At 45.1% G+C, this 14,872-nt stretch overlaps 2 protein-coding genes across 2 annotated transcripts; both read right to left on the minus strand.

The window, feature by feature from the left end:
- Window positions 1-763: 763 nt before the first annotated feature.
- wdr45b (WD repeat domain 45B) lies at window positions 764-7,269 on the minus strand. Its single transcript, XM_079292979.1, has 10 exons — window positions 7,122-7,269; window positions 6,082-6,156; window positions 5,444-5,545; window positions 4,511-4,598; window positions 4,074-4,168; window positions 3,619-3,809; window positions 3,441-3,526; window positions 3,106-3,207; window positions 2,854-2,975; window positions 764-2,431 (listed from the first exon to the last, which is right to left on the minus strand). Exons 1-10 carry the CDS (start codon window positions 7,186-7,188, stop codon window positions 2,325-2,327), a joined length of 1,035 nt encoding a protein of 344 aa, XP_079149105.1. The 5' UTR covers window positions 7,189-7,269; the 3' UTR covers window positions 764-2,324.
- A 2,027-nt stretch (window positions 7,270-9,296) lies between these two features.
- Window positions 9,297-14,380, minus strand: LOC306794856 (uncharacterized protein). The gene is made up of 7 exons (XM_079293086.1): window positions 14,217-14,380; window positions 12,928-13,130; window positions 12,727-12,828; window positions 12,461-12,556; window positions 12,212-12,322; window positions 11,879-12,002; window positions 9,297-11,688 (listed from the first exon to the last, which is right to left on the minus strand). The coding sequence occupies exons 1-7, from the start codon at window positions 14,233-14,235 to the stop codon at window positions 9,665-9,667; spliced, it is 2,679 nt and encodes an 892-aa protein (XP_079149212.1). The 5' UTR covers window positions 14,236-14,380; the 3' UTR covers window positions 9,297-9,664.
- Window positions 14,381-14,872: the final 492 nt, after the last annotated feature.

Below are 14,872 nucleotides of genomic sequence, written 5' to 3' on the forward strand. Positions count from 1 at the left end.
CACAGAGAGAGACTGCCTGGTGAGCACAGTGGAGCATTTAGCAGCTAAAGAGACAGATCTTTCCCTCAGGAGTGGGTGAGACCAAAAATGAAGCTATCTGACTTCCATTTCCAAAGAAATAGAGCTCAGCATTTCACCTACTGGGTCAATACAATCTAGATTCAGAGCAATAGGTTCTAAGAAATTGTATTTAAAAAAAGCCAACAGGGCAAGAATAAGATAAATTTGACAAAACTGCTGAAACTGAAACTTATAATCATGTGTTGTGTCGGCCGATATTTAAGGTTAACCATCATTTGTGCCAGTAACCGGGGACTGTACGGTCCGTGTACGTTGTGCTATTTAGTTTATTGGCTCGGGTCCATGGTTGCTTAAAAGGGGCAAATAATAAAACCAATTACATGTACTCACTGCGCTGGAGTTACAACTCGGTTACTCATTACCTCACAGTGGCAGAAATGGAAAATACATGACTTAAACTAAAATCACTTAGTCATCCATTTTCGTTGTTAAAATATATATATATTTTTTGTATTGTAAAAAGGGAAAAAAAAAGACTTTTCTCAAAGCCAAACAATCTAAATATATATTTAAAATAGAATTTCCTCTTTTTACTTTCAAATGAGAACAATTGGTTTCCAGAGCAGACATGTTGCTGTAGCAGACAAACATAAGTTGGACTTCTGCACCCTGTGAGTGTTTATGAGGTCTTTAAGTACAACAGGCACAACACGGACCATGAAGGTTAACTGTAAAAGCAGAGATTACATTTTATTCACAAATTTAAACGCAGGTTTTTACAATCATTCCGAGTGTGTCAGACACAAGTTGGCTTTTCAGTTTGTGCAGCGTCGCCACTGTGGCCGGCAACCGCCAAGTGGCAATTGTACAATCTGATGCCGAAAGCAACACAAACCAAAATGTGTTTTTTGCACCGAATCAGTCAATCAACGTGACAAATGGAAAGAAAAGTGATTCTACATTAACAGTTCCATTGTGGTGGCTCCACACCGAGCGGATCTCCTGTTTATGGCCACAGGCTTCAACAAAGCACTTCAGAGTCCCTGATCAGCATCGTTTGATTTCATCAACGCCGTTAGGGGGCGTGGTCAAGCACTTTACGGAGATACACGAGTGGGAACACGCGTTGTCAGGATTTAAACAAATATCGCTGTGACTGGAGAGCCACACTGGCCAACGAGAAGCAACCAATCACCATTCAGGAGACATGAAGGTCTTCAACCAAGTTCAAAAATATTCAGATTTTCAGTTGGATCTCAGCCAATAGATCAGGTTGAGGATTTAAGATGGAACACTTTCACAAACTCTTAAAGAAATAGAGAGATACTTTGGGAAATGAGCTTGTTCGCGTTCTTGCTGAGCTGCATGGGAAGATCAATAGCACTCGAAATATGAAGCCAAAGCTAGCAGTCGGTTAGCTTAGCATAAAAACATAGGGTTAGCCTGGCTCAGTCCAATTAACAGCGCTGTGTCAACCTTCTCATCCAACAAAGTTAATCATTTCCCAATAAGTGTCAAACGATTTCTTTAAGCTTTTTTTTTAGTTCAGGTAAAAACAACAAACAGTCAACTTTCACAAGCTCTTAACAAAAAAGTAATGAGGGAAAACATATTGCACAATGTATAGAAAAAAGGACGAGGCAAACAAAAATACCTGTTCATTTTTGTTCCTGCTACTATTCTGTACAGTTGTTTTGAATTAGAAGTTCAGTCTGGCGCGTTGTGTTTATACAGTGAAGATAAGAAAATCTAGTAATACTAAGGTGAGGCTTCACAGCGCAGGACCAGTCGGATTCTGCTCTGCGAACACCTAATATGGTACATTGGTATATACACAAACACACGCATGTATATATGACAACAATAACATGTGCACACATACACTTTCTCTCCAGTCTCGAGGCACTCCCTATGGTTCGGTTAGGTGGTGTTAGTCGACAAAAATCTCAATAGTTTCAATCCGTCTAACTATCAGAATCATCCGTGTGATTAAAATAACCAGCCGTTGTAAATTCCTGGGAAGTCGTCTTAAAAAGTGGCACGTCGTCCATTCAAAGAAAGAACTTTCCCTCTAGTGTTTGGTTTGGGGGTCAAGCCGAGTCCCTCTGTTCAGAGACCATCCTCAGGAGTCTGAGAGACAGAAGTCTGCGTCCTTTTGGTGCTTCCATCAAGTCCCTGCTCACGTCATCTGATGCTCTTTACAGAGTCTGTCAAGATACGGAGATGTGAGCGTGGGACCTCTACTCCAAAATAATAATAATAAATAAAAAAAGGCTGTGTCAAGTCTCCAGGTGGGTCAAAGGTCATATTTTCTCATCGGTCATCTCCAGGAACTGGGCGTACACATCTCTGGCACACTCCCCTTTCTGGTTGAAGAGGAACTTGTAGTAGCTGCCGTCAGCACAAATGGCTGCAGAGTGGAGGAGGAGAGAAACGAGAGTCAGCAAACACAAACAAGTGTCCAGTGGAATAAGTTCAGTGGTGTTTTTGGGTGGGTGTGACCGGTATTGACGTTGTGCACATTGATGGCTGCAGCTGCATTCGATTGGAGCGATAAACATCCAACTAAGCGCTACGAGAGCTTTTGTGACGACCGAAAAAGACATACGTTGCTCGCTACTGGTTGGTTAGGGAAAAACTAAAAACAACTATTCGAGTCAATACATCTAATTGGGTAATTTTCTTATCTGAATAAGTTGAAGTCACTCAAGGGTTTGTTTGCAACCTGTAGGATTGCATTGCTTGCGATGTTCTCAGGGACCATCCACGACAAGCATTACACAGGTTGGCGAGTTGTATCCTGAAAAGCTTCACACTCCAAACGGAACTCACCGATGACGGCATTGGGCTCCGTTCCAAAGGCACACACACAGGGAGAGCCCGACGGGACCTGGAACTTGGAGAAGCTCCACTTGGAGCTGAAGTATTTGGGAAGAAAGCTGGCAGATGCCAAACTGTAGAGAGAGAGAGAGAAGAACACAGGGTTAGACGACTGAGACTCATTATCATGCAGCACACTAGATTTGACATCACGTGTGGAAAACAATAAAAATGAATATTTAAAATAATTCAGTTGAGACAAACCTCGACTGTTTGTTCCTTTTCGGGTCCTCTGCAGCGAAGATGTGCACTGTGCCGTGGTCACTGGAAACGCAGATGAGGGACGCGTCCTGGTTGAAATTAATGCTGCGAAAGACCGAGCAGATGGAAATAATGAGAACCAGTTCACCGCTCACCTATAGTACAAAAGGCCTGAACACACGTTCTATGAAAACAAACAATGTCGTGAACTTCACGCTGCAGAGTGAGTAGCAGAGCAGTGTGTGACTTACCAATGCTAGTTGTCTATGTTTAATTAACTCGAGCACGGTTTGTCGTCTGTCGTAAAGACGTGAACAGTGTTGGTGCACGACGCTCACCAATAAATGCTCGCTGCCTGAGAGCCTCGTCTCAGCTCCTGTATGAGCTGACCCGCGGATGTGTCGAAAATTCTAATGAGGGTCCCCTGCAGAAACACAACATGGATCGGTCACGGGGCGGCGCCGACAGAAACAAACGACACAACAGCCGACAAAAACATTCCATTCCCCGGCTCACTTTCTCCGACGCCGTAGCTATCCTCGTGCCCTGCAGATTGAGAGCGATGCAGCACAGCGCCCCCTCGTGGGCGGGGATATCGACCGGGGGCTTCTCCGTGTTGGCCAGGTCCACTATCTGCACGTGGCCCGAATGAGTCCCGGGGAACGCCAACAGGGAGTTGTTGCTGTTGGGACACAGCACGCACAGACCTGAGGAGAACAGGGGGGGGTTAGTTATAATGTGCACATAAACATTTTGTATTTTTATTGTTGCAGCGCTTTGCTAAAGACGTGGCACATTTATAATTGACTTGCTAACAAGTCAGAGCAAACCGGTTTAACCTGAGGGGAAACCAGAGGTGTATAAACAACGCCCGGTTTTGTGGGTTTAAAGATGCTCCACCAAATCCCCTAAAGAGTGTGTGTGTGGTTCAAGAGGGTGAGTGAGTGTATGGAGCAGAGCAGTAGACCGACCTTTGGGGTTATAGCAGGTCTCAAACACATGCAGCTGATGGGGGTTGTGGGTAAAGGTGAAGACTTTGATCATCGAGTCCAGGACCACCACAATCCTGAGAGCAAAGGGAGAACCAACTGCGATTTAAAGCAAATGTCAAAGACTCTCCTAAACCAGCATCCACAAGCGTCATACTAATCTCACAGGTCCAGTGTTGAAATCCAGAGGCTGACAATGAATGAATCAATTCACAGCAAGCACAATGCTAGTATGACTGCTACCGCATCATAGCGCGTCGCCGTCTCATTACCACAGCACTGCTCGAGGATTACCGTGAGAGTTTTGGATGCCTGCTGACACAGAAGAGATCTAAACCCCAAGGAACCTCCCAGCCACCCACTCATGCATTATTACACAACACTTGTTTTGCAACTATCAAAAATGTTGTTTTTTTTACCTGTCACGCCGAAGCTTCACCGCTTTGACTTCTGTTGAGAACTCAATCTCAATCACTGTCTTCTTCTTCAGGTCATCCCAGATCATCACTAGAGCACAAAAACAAAACAAACAGCCACATGAATAATATTGAATTGATCAGTATCGTACTTATCAATGATTCAAATCAGTCGGAGTGTATGACCTATAGATATGTGCCATTGTATCACATGGTTTCAGCACTTCCTGGCAGTGTAGAATAATAATTCCTGATGATATACTTCAATAAATGAACATCAATGATTCATTCACTGAAAGCCTCTGAACACCCACACAGGTGTTTCTCAGTTAGACTGGCTCATTAGACCTCTGCTTAGGACTGTGTTGAACCTGTTGGGGTGGGACAAACTACAACTTTATCATTCTTATTGGCAGATGAAGATTTGTGACCTAATAGATTCCCATCAAAGCTCCAGCCCACCGTGGACCTGAGCAGACGTCTAATGGTGAAAACAGCGGTGTGGGTTTACAGCCTTTAGGTTATACCTTACTAACTGCCTCCCACTAGGAGCTTCCATGCTACCGTAGCCAGCAGGAATGACAGTGTTTGCTACAGGTGTGACGGTGCAGGTCTCCTGCAGAGCAATCCACTGTCCCAACAATCCCATATTTTGATTGTAGGTGTGTGATGTCTCCTGCCAGCTTGTAGTCACATACAATTTTTTATTAAACTAACATCACTGCCCACTGCCGGAAAGAGAAACAGCCTCCGACTTTTGTAAGTTACATTTAGGACCTTACACGGTCCCTACAGGTACTGATGGAAAAATGGAATCCACGCCGTCATTTGTCAGAACAGAAGCCGGGCTTACATCCAGTATAAAGACGACTGCTGATGTTCGGGGATAATAAAAACGATCGATCAACATTGCTAACTTCGGTTGTCAAAACATACCTTTGTTGGTTGGGTACTTTGGCTTCTTTCCTCCTCCCACTAGTGCTAAATAGTTACACCTGAACAGCATCTCCACGTGGCCGACCCCGCCCTCCAGGAACTCTGAAAGTCAATGTCATTGGTGATGAACAACAATACCAAGCTGTTAGTGTAAGAAAAGAAGGCCGCTCACTGCTTCTTATCACCACTGTTTGTTCATATCTAACGGCTCAGCCCCCTCTCCCTCCCTGCATGTCCAGCACACATGACAGCAGCAGGAAATGGAGCTGCTACAAGCTGTAAAGACTGCCGTTAAAGAGCTGGATGAGCCCAGTAAAAACAAGTCACACGTCCTGTGAATCATTCCATGATCAGCTCAATCCTACGAGGTAGAAAAGAAAGTCTGGAGCAGGTCATGTGCTGATTCACACCTTCGAGTGTGTGTGGGGGAAAGTTCCTCTTATATCCCTCCGTGTTTAAGAAGTTTCAATTCCGTCAAAAATACTCTGTTCCTCTGTGCAGCAGAATTGGTTGGTTTGAATTATATTTCGGCAAAGAACCCTGATCAGACCGAGGCAGTTGAAATAGCGAGGCGCACCGCACACTGCTCAGTGAACTTGTATGTAGGCATGAACGTGAATGGCCACACAGCTCGTTACCTTGTTTCTCCTTCTCCTTGAGAGGATCTGTGTTGTAAACACGGAACCCGTTCTCCATTCCACAGGCAAAGCACCCTGTGGAGACAGACAGAGGTGCCAGCTATCAGAAGTCGATCACAGACTAAAGATTACGTCACGCAAAAAGTATTGTAATGTCAGAGCAGCCTTCAACAGATACAGAGATGACACGCCTCTAATGGAATTCATGTACAACTGGCCCACCGTATGTTGACGTGTGACGACAGTGATGTTGGTGCCAAAGCTAACGCTAGTTCTTCAGTGGACCATATGGAGTCTTTGGTCACGTTAACGTCACCTTCATAACGTTTAAACTACCCCCTCGATATGACAAAGCTAACGTAACGTTAGTTGGCACCGTTCATACCATTAAATGTACTTTAAGTTAAACCAACTTAAGACGAATGTTTTAAATCTACGGCCTGTGCAAATGTAGGTGGGTGGGGAGAAAAGAGTTTACTATGGAAATTATATTTTTACGTCTGCAAACTGTCAATCTAAGGAAAATACTGGGCAGTAGCAAACATGACATTAGCCCAATAACGCGGTAATACCTTTCAAACTTAGCCTAGCTAACGTTACCGCAGACTTAACGTAAGTTATGCCGTTGTGGACATTCGGCTAGCTACATCAGTAACTTAATAGACACGGTTATCCGAGTACCTAAACTGTAACCACACGTTCGTGTCTAACTTAATAATAACCAGTCATGTTACTCTAATAGCATTTGGCTAACGTTAGCTCACTTAACGTTAACTGTTGGCGGAAACAAGAAAGCTAACGTTACGTTAGCTAACGTAGATAAAGCTAACATTCACTTAACATTCGGTACTTTTGGTTAACGTAACTGTTTTCTTGGAGTGACTACCACACAGCAGCATTATTTGTTCGACTATTACAATCACAGAAAATGTAAAGCTGTTGTTGTATACGGTTATGCTTAATTCATGCTCTGGGAAGACGTTAGCTTAGCATCAACGACGCTGTAACTTTCCATTTGAAAAATAAACGCCACAACTCACCATTATCCTGGTTAAATCCAGCATAAAGGAGCCCATTTCCATGAGGATTAGTCGGTAGTAAATTCATTATTGTAACAGAACAACCGAAAGCCAAATAACGTAAATCCTACAGCTGCTGCCTGAAGAGCTAACCGGCTAACGCGACCATTCCTCCGGAGTCTGCTGGGCAGAGAGCAGGAAAACAACGGAGGCTGCTCCTGCCTGGAGAGCGAGAGGGAGTTATCAGTGCACTCCGTTAACGTAACGTTATTTGAGCAGATATTTAACGGCGAAATAATTGAAACATTATCTTCATTAATGTGTTTGACATATAGTGAAGGTATATCAATGCTTTTGAGACAAGCACTGATCAAAGAAGGGTTTTATTCAGTGAACTTCAGGTGCCGTTATCGATGATTGGATTCACGTTTCCTGTAGACCCCAGTTTGTGGTCATGCTTAATAAAGAGATGATTTGGTAAGTGTTACTGGGACCGAGTTGCATGAGAAGTTTGATTTGCCAGCGTTTTAAAAAAAGAAAGGGAGCTTTTAGTGCTTAGTGACGTGGCATATCACCATGAGTCACGCAAACATACACTAGATGTAACCACTTTAATTTAGTCGTTCAAATTATGAGTCGTACATCGGTCATTGCTATACAGCCCCAGTGGCCTAATGGATAAGGCACTGGCCTCCTAAGCCAGGGATTGTGGGTTCGAGTCCCATCTGGGGTGAAATTGTTTTTTTAGCGTGACTTCAATCTATACAGATAGACACATTTAATTTAGACATGCATTTGGTGGTGCAATCTAACTTTCCGGCACCATTAATGTGCCCTGATTATCAAGGTAATGGAATGAAATGTGTAGCAATCAATTTAATGTTTGAGCTGATGTATAGTATAGTTTTGTGATAACGTTTTACATATATTACAAATATACAGATTGATAATTGTTCTCTGCAAATCTGCAAAATGGTTGAATGAAATTCATTTATAAAAGGTGCTTCGAAAATTATGCCATGTTTAGTTGAATAGATTGACTTTACTCCGATAGTGTAGAAGAAACTGTGTGAACTGCATTATTTTATATTGCCTGTGTATTCATTACAGTTCTGTCTGTAACCTCTGTGCAGGCAGAAACTACTTCACATTTAAATGAACAAACCTCGGAGTGACACCGTTTAGTGTGAAGAGAGCCCAGACCAGCCCTGTAACAGGTCACACCTTAATGTATCCATCAGCTTTTGTAAAACAGACCTGTACTGAGCCCATGCAAACCCACTACTACAGACCTGCGAGTTGGGTTCTCAGATCCAACTCGCTCCCTGGACTGAAGACAAACACACACCTTGGGTGCAGATAGTTTCAATGTCCTTTCTGAGAAGCTTAGTCCGACCCACACCTTTTGTCTAATTTATTTCCTGTAAATAATCCAGACCAGAACTCTCTCTGGTCAGAGATTTCTACAGCTTTGTTGTGAACTTCTGTCACCACTGCAGTGACTAAAATTCATCCGAAACCAGCCACAGAATGGACATTTTTCTTCAATAATTGCCTGTCTTGCATATTATCTAGTATAAGAGTGAAGTTTTACAGAAAATTGGGCTTTTTCACTGAAAACTGCACCCGAGCAGGAAAAGCACAGGCGTTGCCGATAACATGAACGATGGCTCCGTACTACAGAAGAGTCCCAGTTAGCAATGAACAATACCAGGGCCACGAAACTGAAGGAGCTCAAAATGAGCCATCAACAATTGTATTATTTACGACTGTGGCGTGTCAAAATGTGTCGAGTAGGAAAAAGGCCTGAAGGCTGTAAAAACCTGTGATTCTGGTAGATTGCTGACCAGGCAGTTCCAGTCCTTCCACTGTTCCAGATAGCCCAAACCAATTAAGGGCCATCTAGTGGTTGACAATTGTAGATGTGTCATTTACTAACCACAATTTTAACAACATTCATATGCATGAATAATACATGGTTACATTACTAGACCCCATCCCATTATATTTCATGTTAAACAGCATCCATTTAGCAGTTAGCATATACTGTAGAAACATGTTTTTGAATGCTCCCTCCATGCATCAAATCAAGCCTGAATTTCTGTAAAAAAACAAAACAAAAACACTGAAAGCAACTCAATGCCCTTAAAATCACATGAATAAAGTCACGACTGAGCAAATCCAATGCCACTTGGAATCAAATGTTCAATTTATTCAAGAAAAGAAATCGATTCCCAAAGGAATCAAGGATTATATTGTTTATACATACAAATGTTATGTAGAGCTACAGCAAACGTTTCTGTAAAAAATACAAAGCGCCATTTTTTTTTTAAATTTGTTTTTTTATAATGCACTATACAATTACACAGTTCCCAACAATGCACGCTGTGACATCAACGTAGCTATTGAGGAAAACGTCCTTCTAGTGAAACACCTGCTTTTAATTCGCCATCCTCAGCCAACATCCGCACGGCCGAAAGCGTCCTCGAGCAAGGTCTGACCTCTGACCTCCTTCACTGACAGACAGAGCAACCCTGTGCGAGTTAGCACCCCGCTAACATCAACTACGCGTGAACGAGCCTCCTGTGCCGTTTCAAGCCATGCAAGCTGGAGAAGGCCTTGCTGCACACTGTGCAAACATACGGTCGCTCTCCTGTGTGGGTGCGCATGTGCAAGGTGAGAAAGCAGGACTGAACAAAACCCTTTTCACAGACGTTGCACTTGAAAGGCCGCTCCCCCGTGTGGTACCTCCGGTGTATCTTCAGCTCCGCGGCGGACCTGAAGGACTTGTCGCAGTCTTCGCACTTGAACGGCCGCTCGCCCGTGTGAATCAGGGTGTGCCTCACCAAAGCGTCCTTGCCGAAGAAGCCCTTGCCGCAGAACTCGCACGGGAACCGCAGCCCTTTGTGGTGGAAGTTGTCGTGCTTCAGAAGGCACCTCCGGGACGTGAAGGTCTTCCCGCACTGGGCGCAGGTGAACGTCGGCACGGGTTTGTCCGACACGGGCTCGCCGGACTGGTGCACGCGCTCCACGTGTCTCGTCAACGTGACGCCGTGCCGGAACTTCTTGCCGCACTCCCAGCAGAGGAAGGGATATGCTTTCGTGTGCTTTTTCTGGTGCTCCACGAGGTCGGAGTACGACCGGAACCTCTTGGTGCAGTGGGGGCACTGGAACGGCTGGTAGCCGGTGTGCTTCCACTCGTGTCTGATGAAGCGCTTCAAGCTGGCGAAGGTGGTCAGGCAGTGGGTGCAGGTGAACGGCTCGACGGGGTTGTGGGAGTCGATGTAGTGCTTGTGGAGGGCCTTGAACACGGGGAAGTTCTCCTCGCACCGGTTGCACTGAAACGGCGTGTGCGACTCCTTGTGTACCGCCAGCGCCTCCGGGTCGCGCACCAGCTTCATGCACACCTCGCAGTACAGCGGGTTGTGCGTCTGCTTGTGGGATTCCAGCGTCGACTTGTACTTGAACGCCTTGTCGCATTCGTCGCACCTGAAACAATGCTTCACGTCCTCCGGCTGCTCCGGATCCACCTGCTGCTCGTTGTAGCAGATGTTTCTCAGGTGGAACCTGAAAGTCTGTTTGCACTTGAACTCGACGCTGCAGTGCGGACAGTAGAACGGACCGTCGAGCACGGTTTTGTTCCCATCTGAGCTTTTCGCTTCCAATTCTTTGGAAGGCCCATCTGCGGAGGTCGCGCAATCGGGGTCCTGGTCCGCGTCGGTCTGCCCCTCAACGGTCGCCTCGCCGGATGACTGCTTGCCCTCATCTGCTGCAGTCTCTTGTTCCTTTGCCTTCGTCTGATTCGGACATTTGTGCTGCTGTAAGTAACGCAAGCTCTTGTAAAACCTTTTACACGTGGGACAAGAAAAGGGCAGCTCCTCCGAGTGTCTGTTCATGTGCCGCTCCAGGAACTTGGCCCGGCTCACCACCATGCCGCACACCTTGCACGTTCTATCGTCCAAGTCGTTGCTTTTGGTCGGGGCTTGGGACTTTTTGGGGCTGCTGTTGGTAGCGTTGCTGCCCTGCGTCTTCCCCGCTCTCCTCCACTGTGACAGGTAGCGTTTCATCTTGAGCCCGCGGTTCTTTCGCACCGGTCTTTCCCACGTGATGTCGAAATCTGAGTCTTCCTGCCTGCCCCTCGCTCCGCCTTGCACTTTGAAGTCTTCGTCGTCGGGCCGTTTCTTTTTCCTCCCGCGCCTGTTCGGCTTCTTCACGGCGCCGTCGAGCACCGTCACCTGGCCGTCCTCCCCGATCATCAGCGTCCCCGATTGGTCGTAGTTGTGGTCGTCGGCCATTTCGCTCTCGCTGGCCTCGGCACCTTCGACGGGGTCCGTGACCACCACGGCGTCCATTTCTGCTTTCACCCCGCTGCCGAGACCACCCCACTGGGTTTGCACGCTCGCTGCAGAGTTCCCAGTTTCCTCCGCGTACACCTCTTTGTTCTCGGATTCTACCTCCATCTCTGTGCACACCGTGTACATGAGTCCGCTCTCTGCATCCGTTTCGGTCTGGTCATTGACGATCAAAACTCTTTCCACAGGAGGAAGACACAGGGCTGACAAGATGCCACTGTCCACGATGAAAGAATCTGAAAAGAGGAGATTCAAGTTATTGAGTGTATCATTTTAACAGATTATATACAAACGCTGCTACTGACACAAACACCTTTGCTGAATGAAGAATAGTTTGTTTGCGTACGTTACTGTGCAATAGTGTTTCGTTTCCGAAGCAAACAAAGCGTTACATCGAGTGTCGACAACGATCTGTGAACAGCTCACCAATGTCCTCTAACTGGCCGAGGTCTTTCTGAGTGTCCAGCAGGGCTTTGAGCTCCTGAGGTTGACCGAACGTCTCCATGCATTCGTTCAGAACAGAGGAGGCGTCGCTGAGCAGAGACGCAATCTGGAAAAGACGAAAACGAGAGTGAGGCAACGGCACTGCAATTTCTAAACGTAAGGACAGATTTATTCTTTCATAAACGGATAAAGCAATAGAAAAAAAGACACATCTGGCATTTTTAGGAGATCTCAAACACTATAATGAAAGCCAGCGTTACAAAGAAATAAAAATAGAAAATGCTATCGTATTTTTGAATTGATATGGAAGCCTACCTGTTGGAGAGTTTGGGTGGGAAGAAGCTTTTCGAGTCTGGACAGAAACAGCCACATCAGAGTCTGGATAGCTTTGTCGTATGTGGGGCCAAAGTCTCCTGGGAAAACGTCCTGGAACACAAAAGGAATTCCTACATGTCAAATATCTGTTATGGGCAAACAGGAGTGCGCCATAAAACAGCACAAGTGTTTTCCCTGTAAGATGAAAACCTCATCATCCTAAAGAAAGGTGAATCACCAAAACATTACCTGGAAGAAGTTTCTTCTCTCCTCAGGATCTCTCAGCAGATTTTGGACAAGGCCCATGAATTGTGAGTCGGATTGTTCTTGTTCTGCATTGTCTGACTGCAAAAAAAAAAAAAAAAAAGAGTTTGAACAGGCAGAAAGAAAACACAAGAACTTCAGGACTACAGATCATTACTGCCAAAACTACAGTGGCTTAAACAAATGGAAAACCCAAACCACAAAAAAAACAATCACCACCTCAAGATACTTGACTGGAGGTTCAGACTCACCTCCACATTCCACAGAGATCTGAGGTTCTGCATCCGGTCCAGATGTGGCTGAATAATATGGAGCTCAGCAGTGTCCTCGGAGCGACACAGCTCCAGGATCAGCTACAATCAGAGGTCAGCAGCAATATAATGAACACGTGATATCTATGTATAAGAATATACCGATCTAACGGGTTATGTCATCGCCATCCTCTTCCTCACCCGCGCTCTGAGGCCCAAAATGAGTTCGGCCCGCTGCCTCGTGGAGAGGAGTTGAGGAACCATCTCCGTGACCATGTAGACGAACTCCTCCAGCAGCCCATAGTCCAACACGATCTTCTGCTCCACCGTCTGCCAGATGGCTGCGGAGACCAGCCGGATGGGTGGGATGAGGAGACGCAGCGCGGAGAGGGGGAGGGAGGGACCTGCAAACGGGAGAGATGGATTTTGCATATTGAGAATATGCTTTTGTATACAAGATAGCACGAGTTCTCCATGCTATTTCTGGACATACATGCAATGTTTCATTGCTTGGAGCACCCACAAAATAAATTCCCTTCATCTCCATTTTTATCGGGTAAAGAAACAAGTTTCAGACCATGTCAATAAAAGCTAAACTATCTGCATAAAAAGACACCGCGTCAGTGAAGGGAGAGAATCAAGTTGTTTCAGTGAATCAGCCCATTAAACAGACTTCTCGGGACAGTAATATAATTTACGCCAGAGGCACAACGCCACACCTTAACTAGATTTGTACAACGGTTAACTTTGCTGTTCAGAAGCATAACCCGTTTATCCAGAGTTTAGATTAACAGATAATGCAAGAAATGGAAAATACGGTACAAAACTGTGACGCTAGCGTCGAACGTCTTGGTTCTTTATTGGAGCCAACCAAGGCTGATCTTGTTTGACTTACACCCACAATCTGACGGAAAAACTGTGGTTTCGGGTAATGTTTGAGTTAAAATAAGGACTGCAGTGTTCTATGGGAAATCAAACCAAACCCAGCTCCAGGTGTCATGTCTTGAGGCGGATGTCTCCTTTCAATTCCGGGATCTGACGTTAAGATTTACATCATATAACATGACATGATATGCAACATAACCAGTGGCACTCACACGCTGCACATATGTTAAGAATCACCCCGCATAGTTAAGTATTTGTTTAGGCGTTGTCACAGTTCATCTGAAACCAGCAGAGATACTTCACGTCAGGCGTTAATACCGAGTGTCCTGTAGCTAGTTTAGCGAGCATTAGCTCAGATAGCACAGCCTAGCGTTATATTCTAGAGACAGCACGAAACTGCCACTTCATGTACGTAGTGACGTTACTCTAGCTACCGGTATCCACCGGTGAGCAAATGTGTGCCAGTCCATGTGGAGTTGAAATGAGTCATGTAGAGTTATCTATAAAAATAAACTGTTACATCTTAAAGTTAGCAATACCATTCCCGCGCGCGGGCTGCTTTGCGGCCTAGCCAAACAAATGTATGTGTGACAGTTTATACTGACCAGAAACATCTCCGTCCATCCTACGTGTTCACTGCAGTTACATTACAGTCAAGGGAAACTATGTCCGTCGCTCGGCCGAGGCCAAAGCCAAAGCAAATATTATTACGGCAGTTGCGTTCAGGCGACCGATGTGACAGCGGCGATCTTTGTGCGTCAATGATAGCCTTGCGTTCCGCCCGGAACAACAATCCGACAGGAGACAGCGAGGCTTGATAGGTTCCGCATGTTCCTTCCTCTGTCACATACGGTAATAATAAAGTGCATCTGCCATTTTCAAATTAAAAGGAAATTCTATTTTACTCCCACACTTGCTAATAGTTTGAATTCATTAACTAATGTAATGACTGAATAGTCACATCCTGTGTGTGTGTTCATACATAAAGAGACGTACAGTCCGGTGTTAACGTGTTCCTAGACCTGATCACCCAATCAGCTCTCATCATGTCATGCACCGCCTCATCCACATAAAGTATGCAAATCATATACAACTGAAACATTTGTGTGTTTGATGTAGAGGCGTAACTGTTGTCAATGTATTTGAATATATTTATCTTTAACAAAATACGTATATGTATATATACACACACACCGGTATATATATAATATATATATATTAATTAACTAATAACTAATTTCCCAATAATATTAATTACTGT

Source organism: Melanostigma gelatinosum (genome assembly GCF_949748355.1).
Source record: "Melanostigma gelatinosum genome assembly, chromosome: 21".
Lineage (NCBI taxonomy): Eukaryota > Metazoa > Chordata > Actinopteri > Perciformes > Zoarcidae > Melanostigma > Melanostigma gelatinosum.

What these genes read in the sequence shown, in the direction of transcription:
- wdr45b (XM_079292979.1), bottom strand. Translation starts at nt 7,188, where the DNA reads ATGAATTTACTACCGACTAATCCTCATGGAAATGGGCTCCTTTATGCT. An exon ending in TGGATTTAACCAGGATAATG is followed by an intron (nt 6,157 to 7,121) that starts GTGAGTTGTGGC and finishes CTGTCTCCACAG; the next exon opens with GGTGCTTTGCCTGTGGAATG. An exon ending in TAGCTACGGCGTCGGAGAAA is followed by an intron (nt 3,527 to 3,618) that starts GTGAGCCGGGGA and finishes GTGTTTCTGCAG; the next exon opens with GGGACCCTCATTAGAATTTT.
- LOC306794856 (XM_079293086.1), bottom strand. An exon ending in GATCTCTGTGGAATGTGGAG is followed by an intron (nt 12,557 to 12,726) that starts GTGAGTCTGAAC and finishes TTTTTTTTGCAG; the next exon opens with TCAGACAATGCAGAACAAGA. An exon ending in CGGCCAGTTAGAGGACATTG is followed by an intron (nt 11,689 to 11,878) that starts GTGAGCTGTTCA and finishes TCCTCTTTTCAG; the next exon opens with ATTCTTTCATCGTGGACAGT.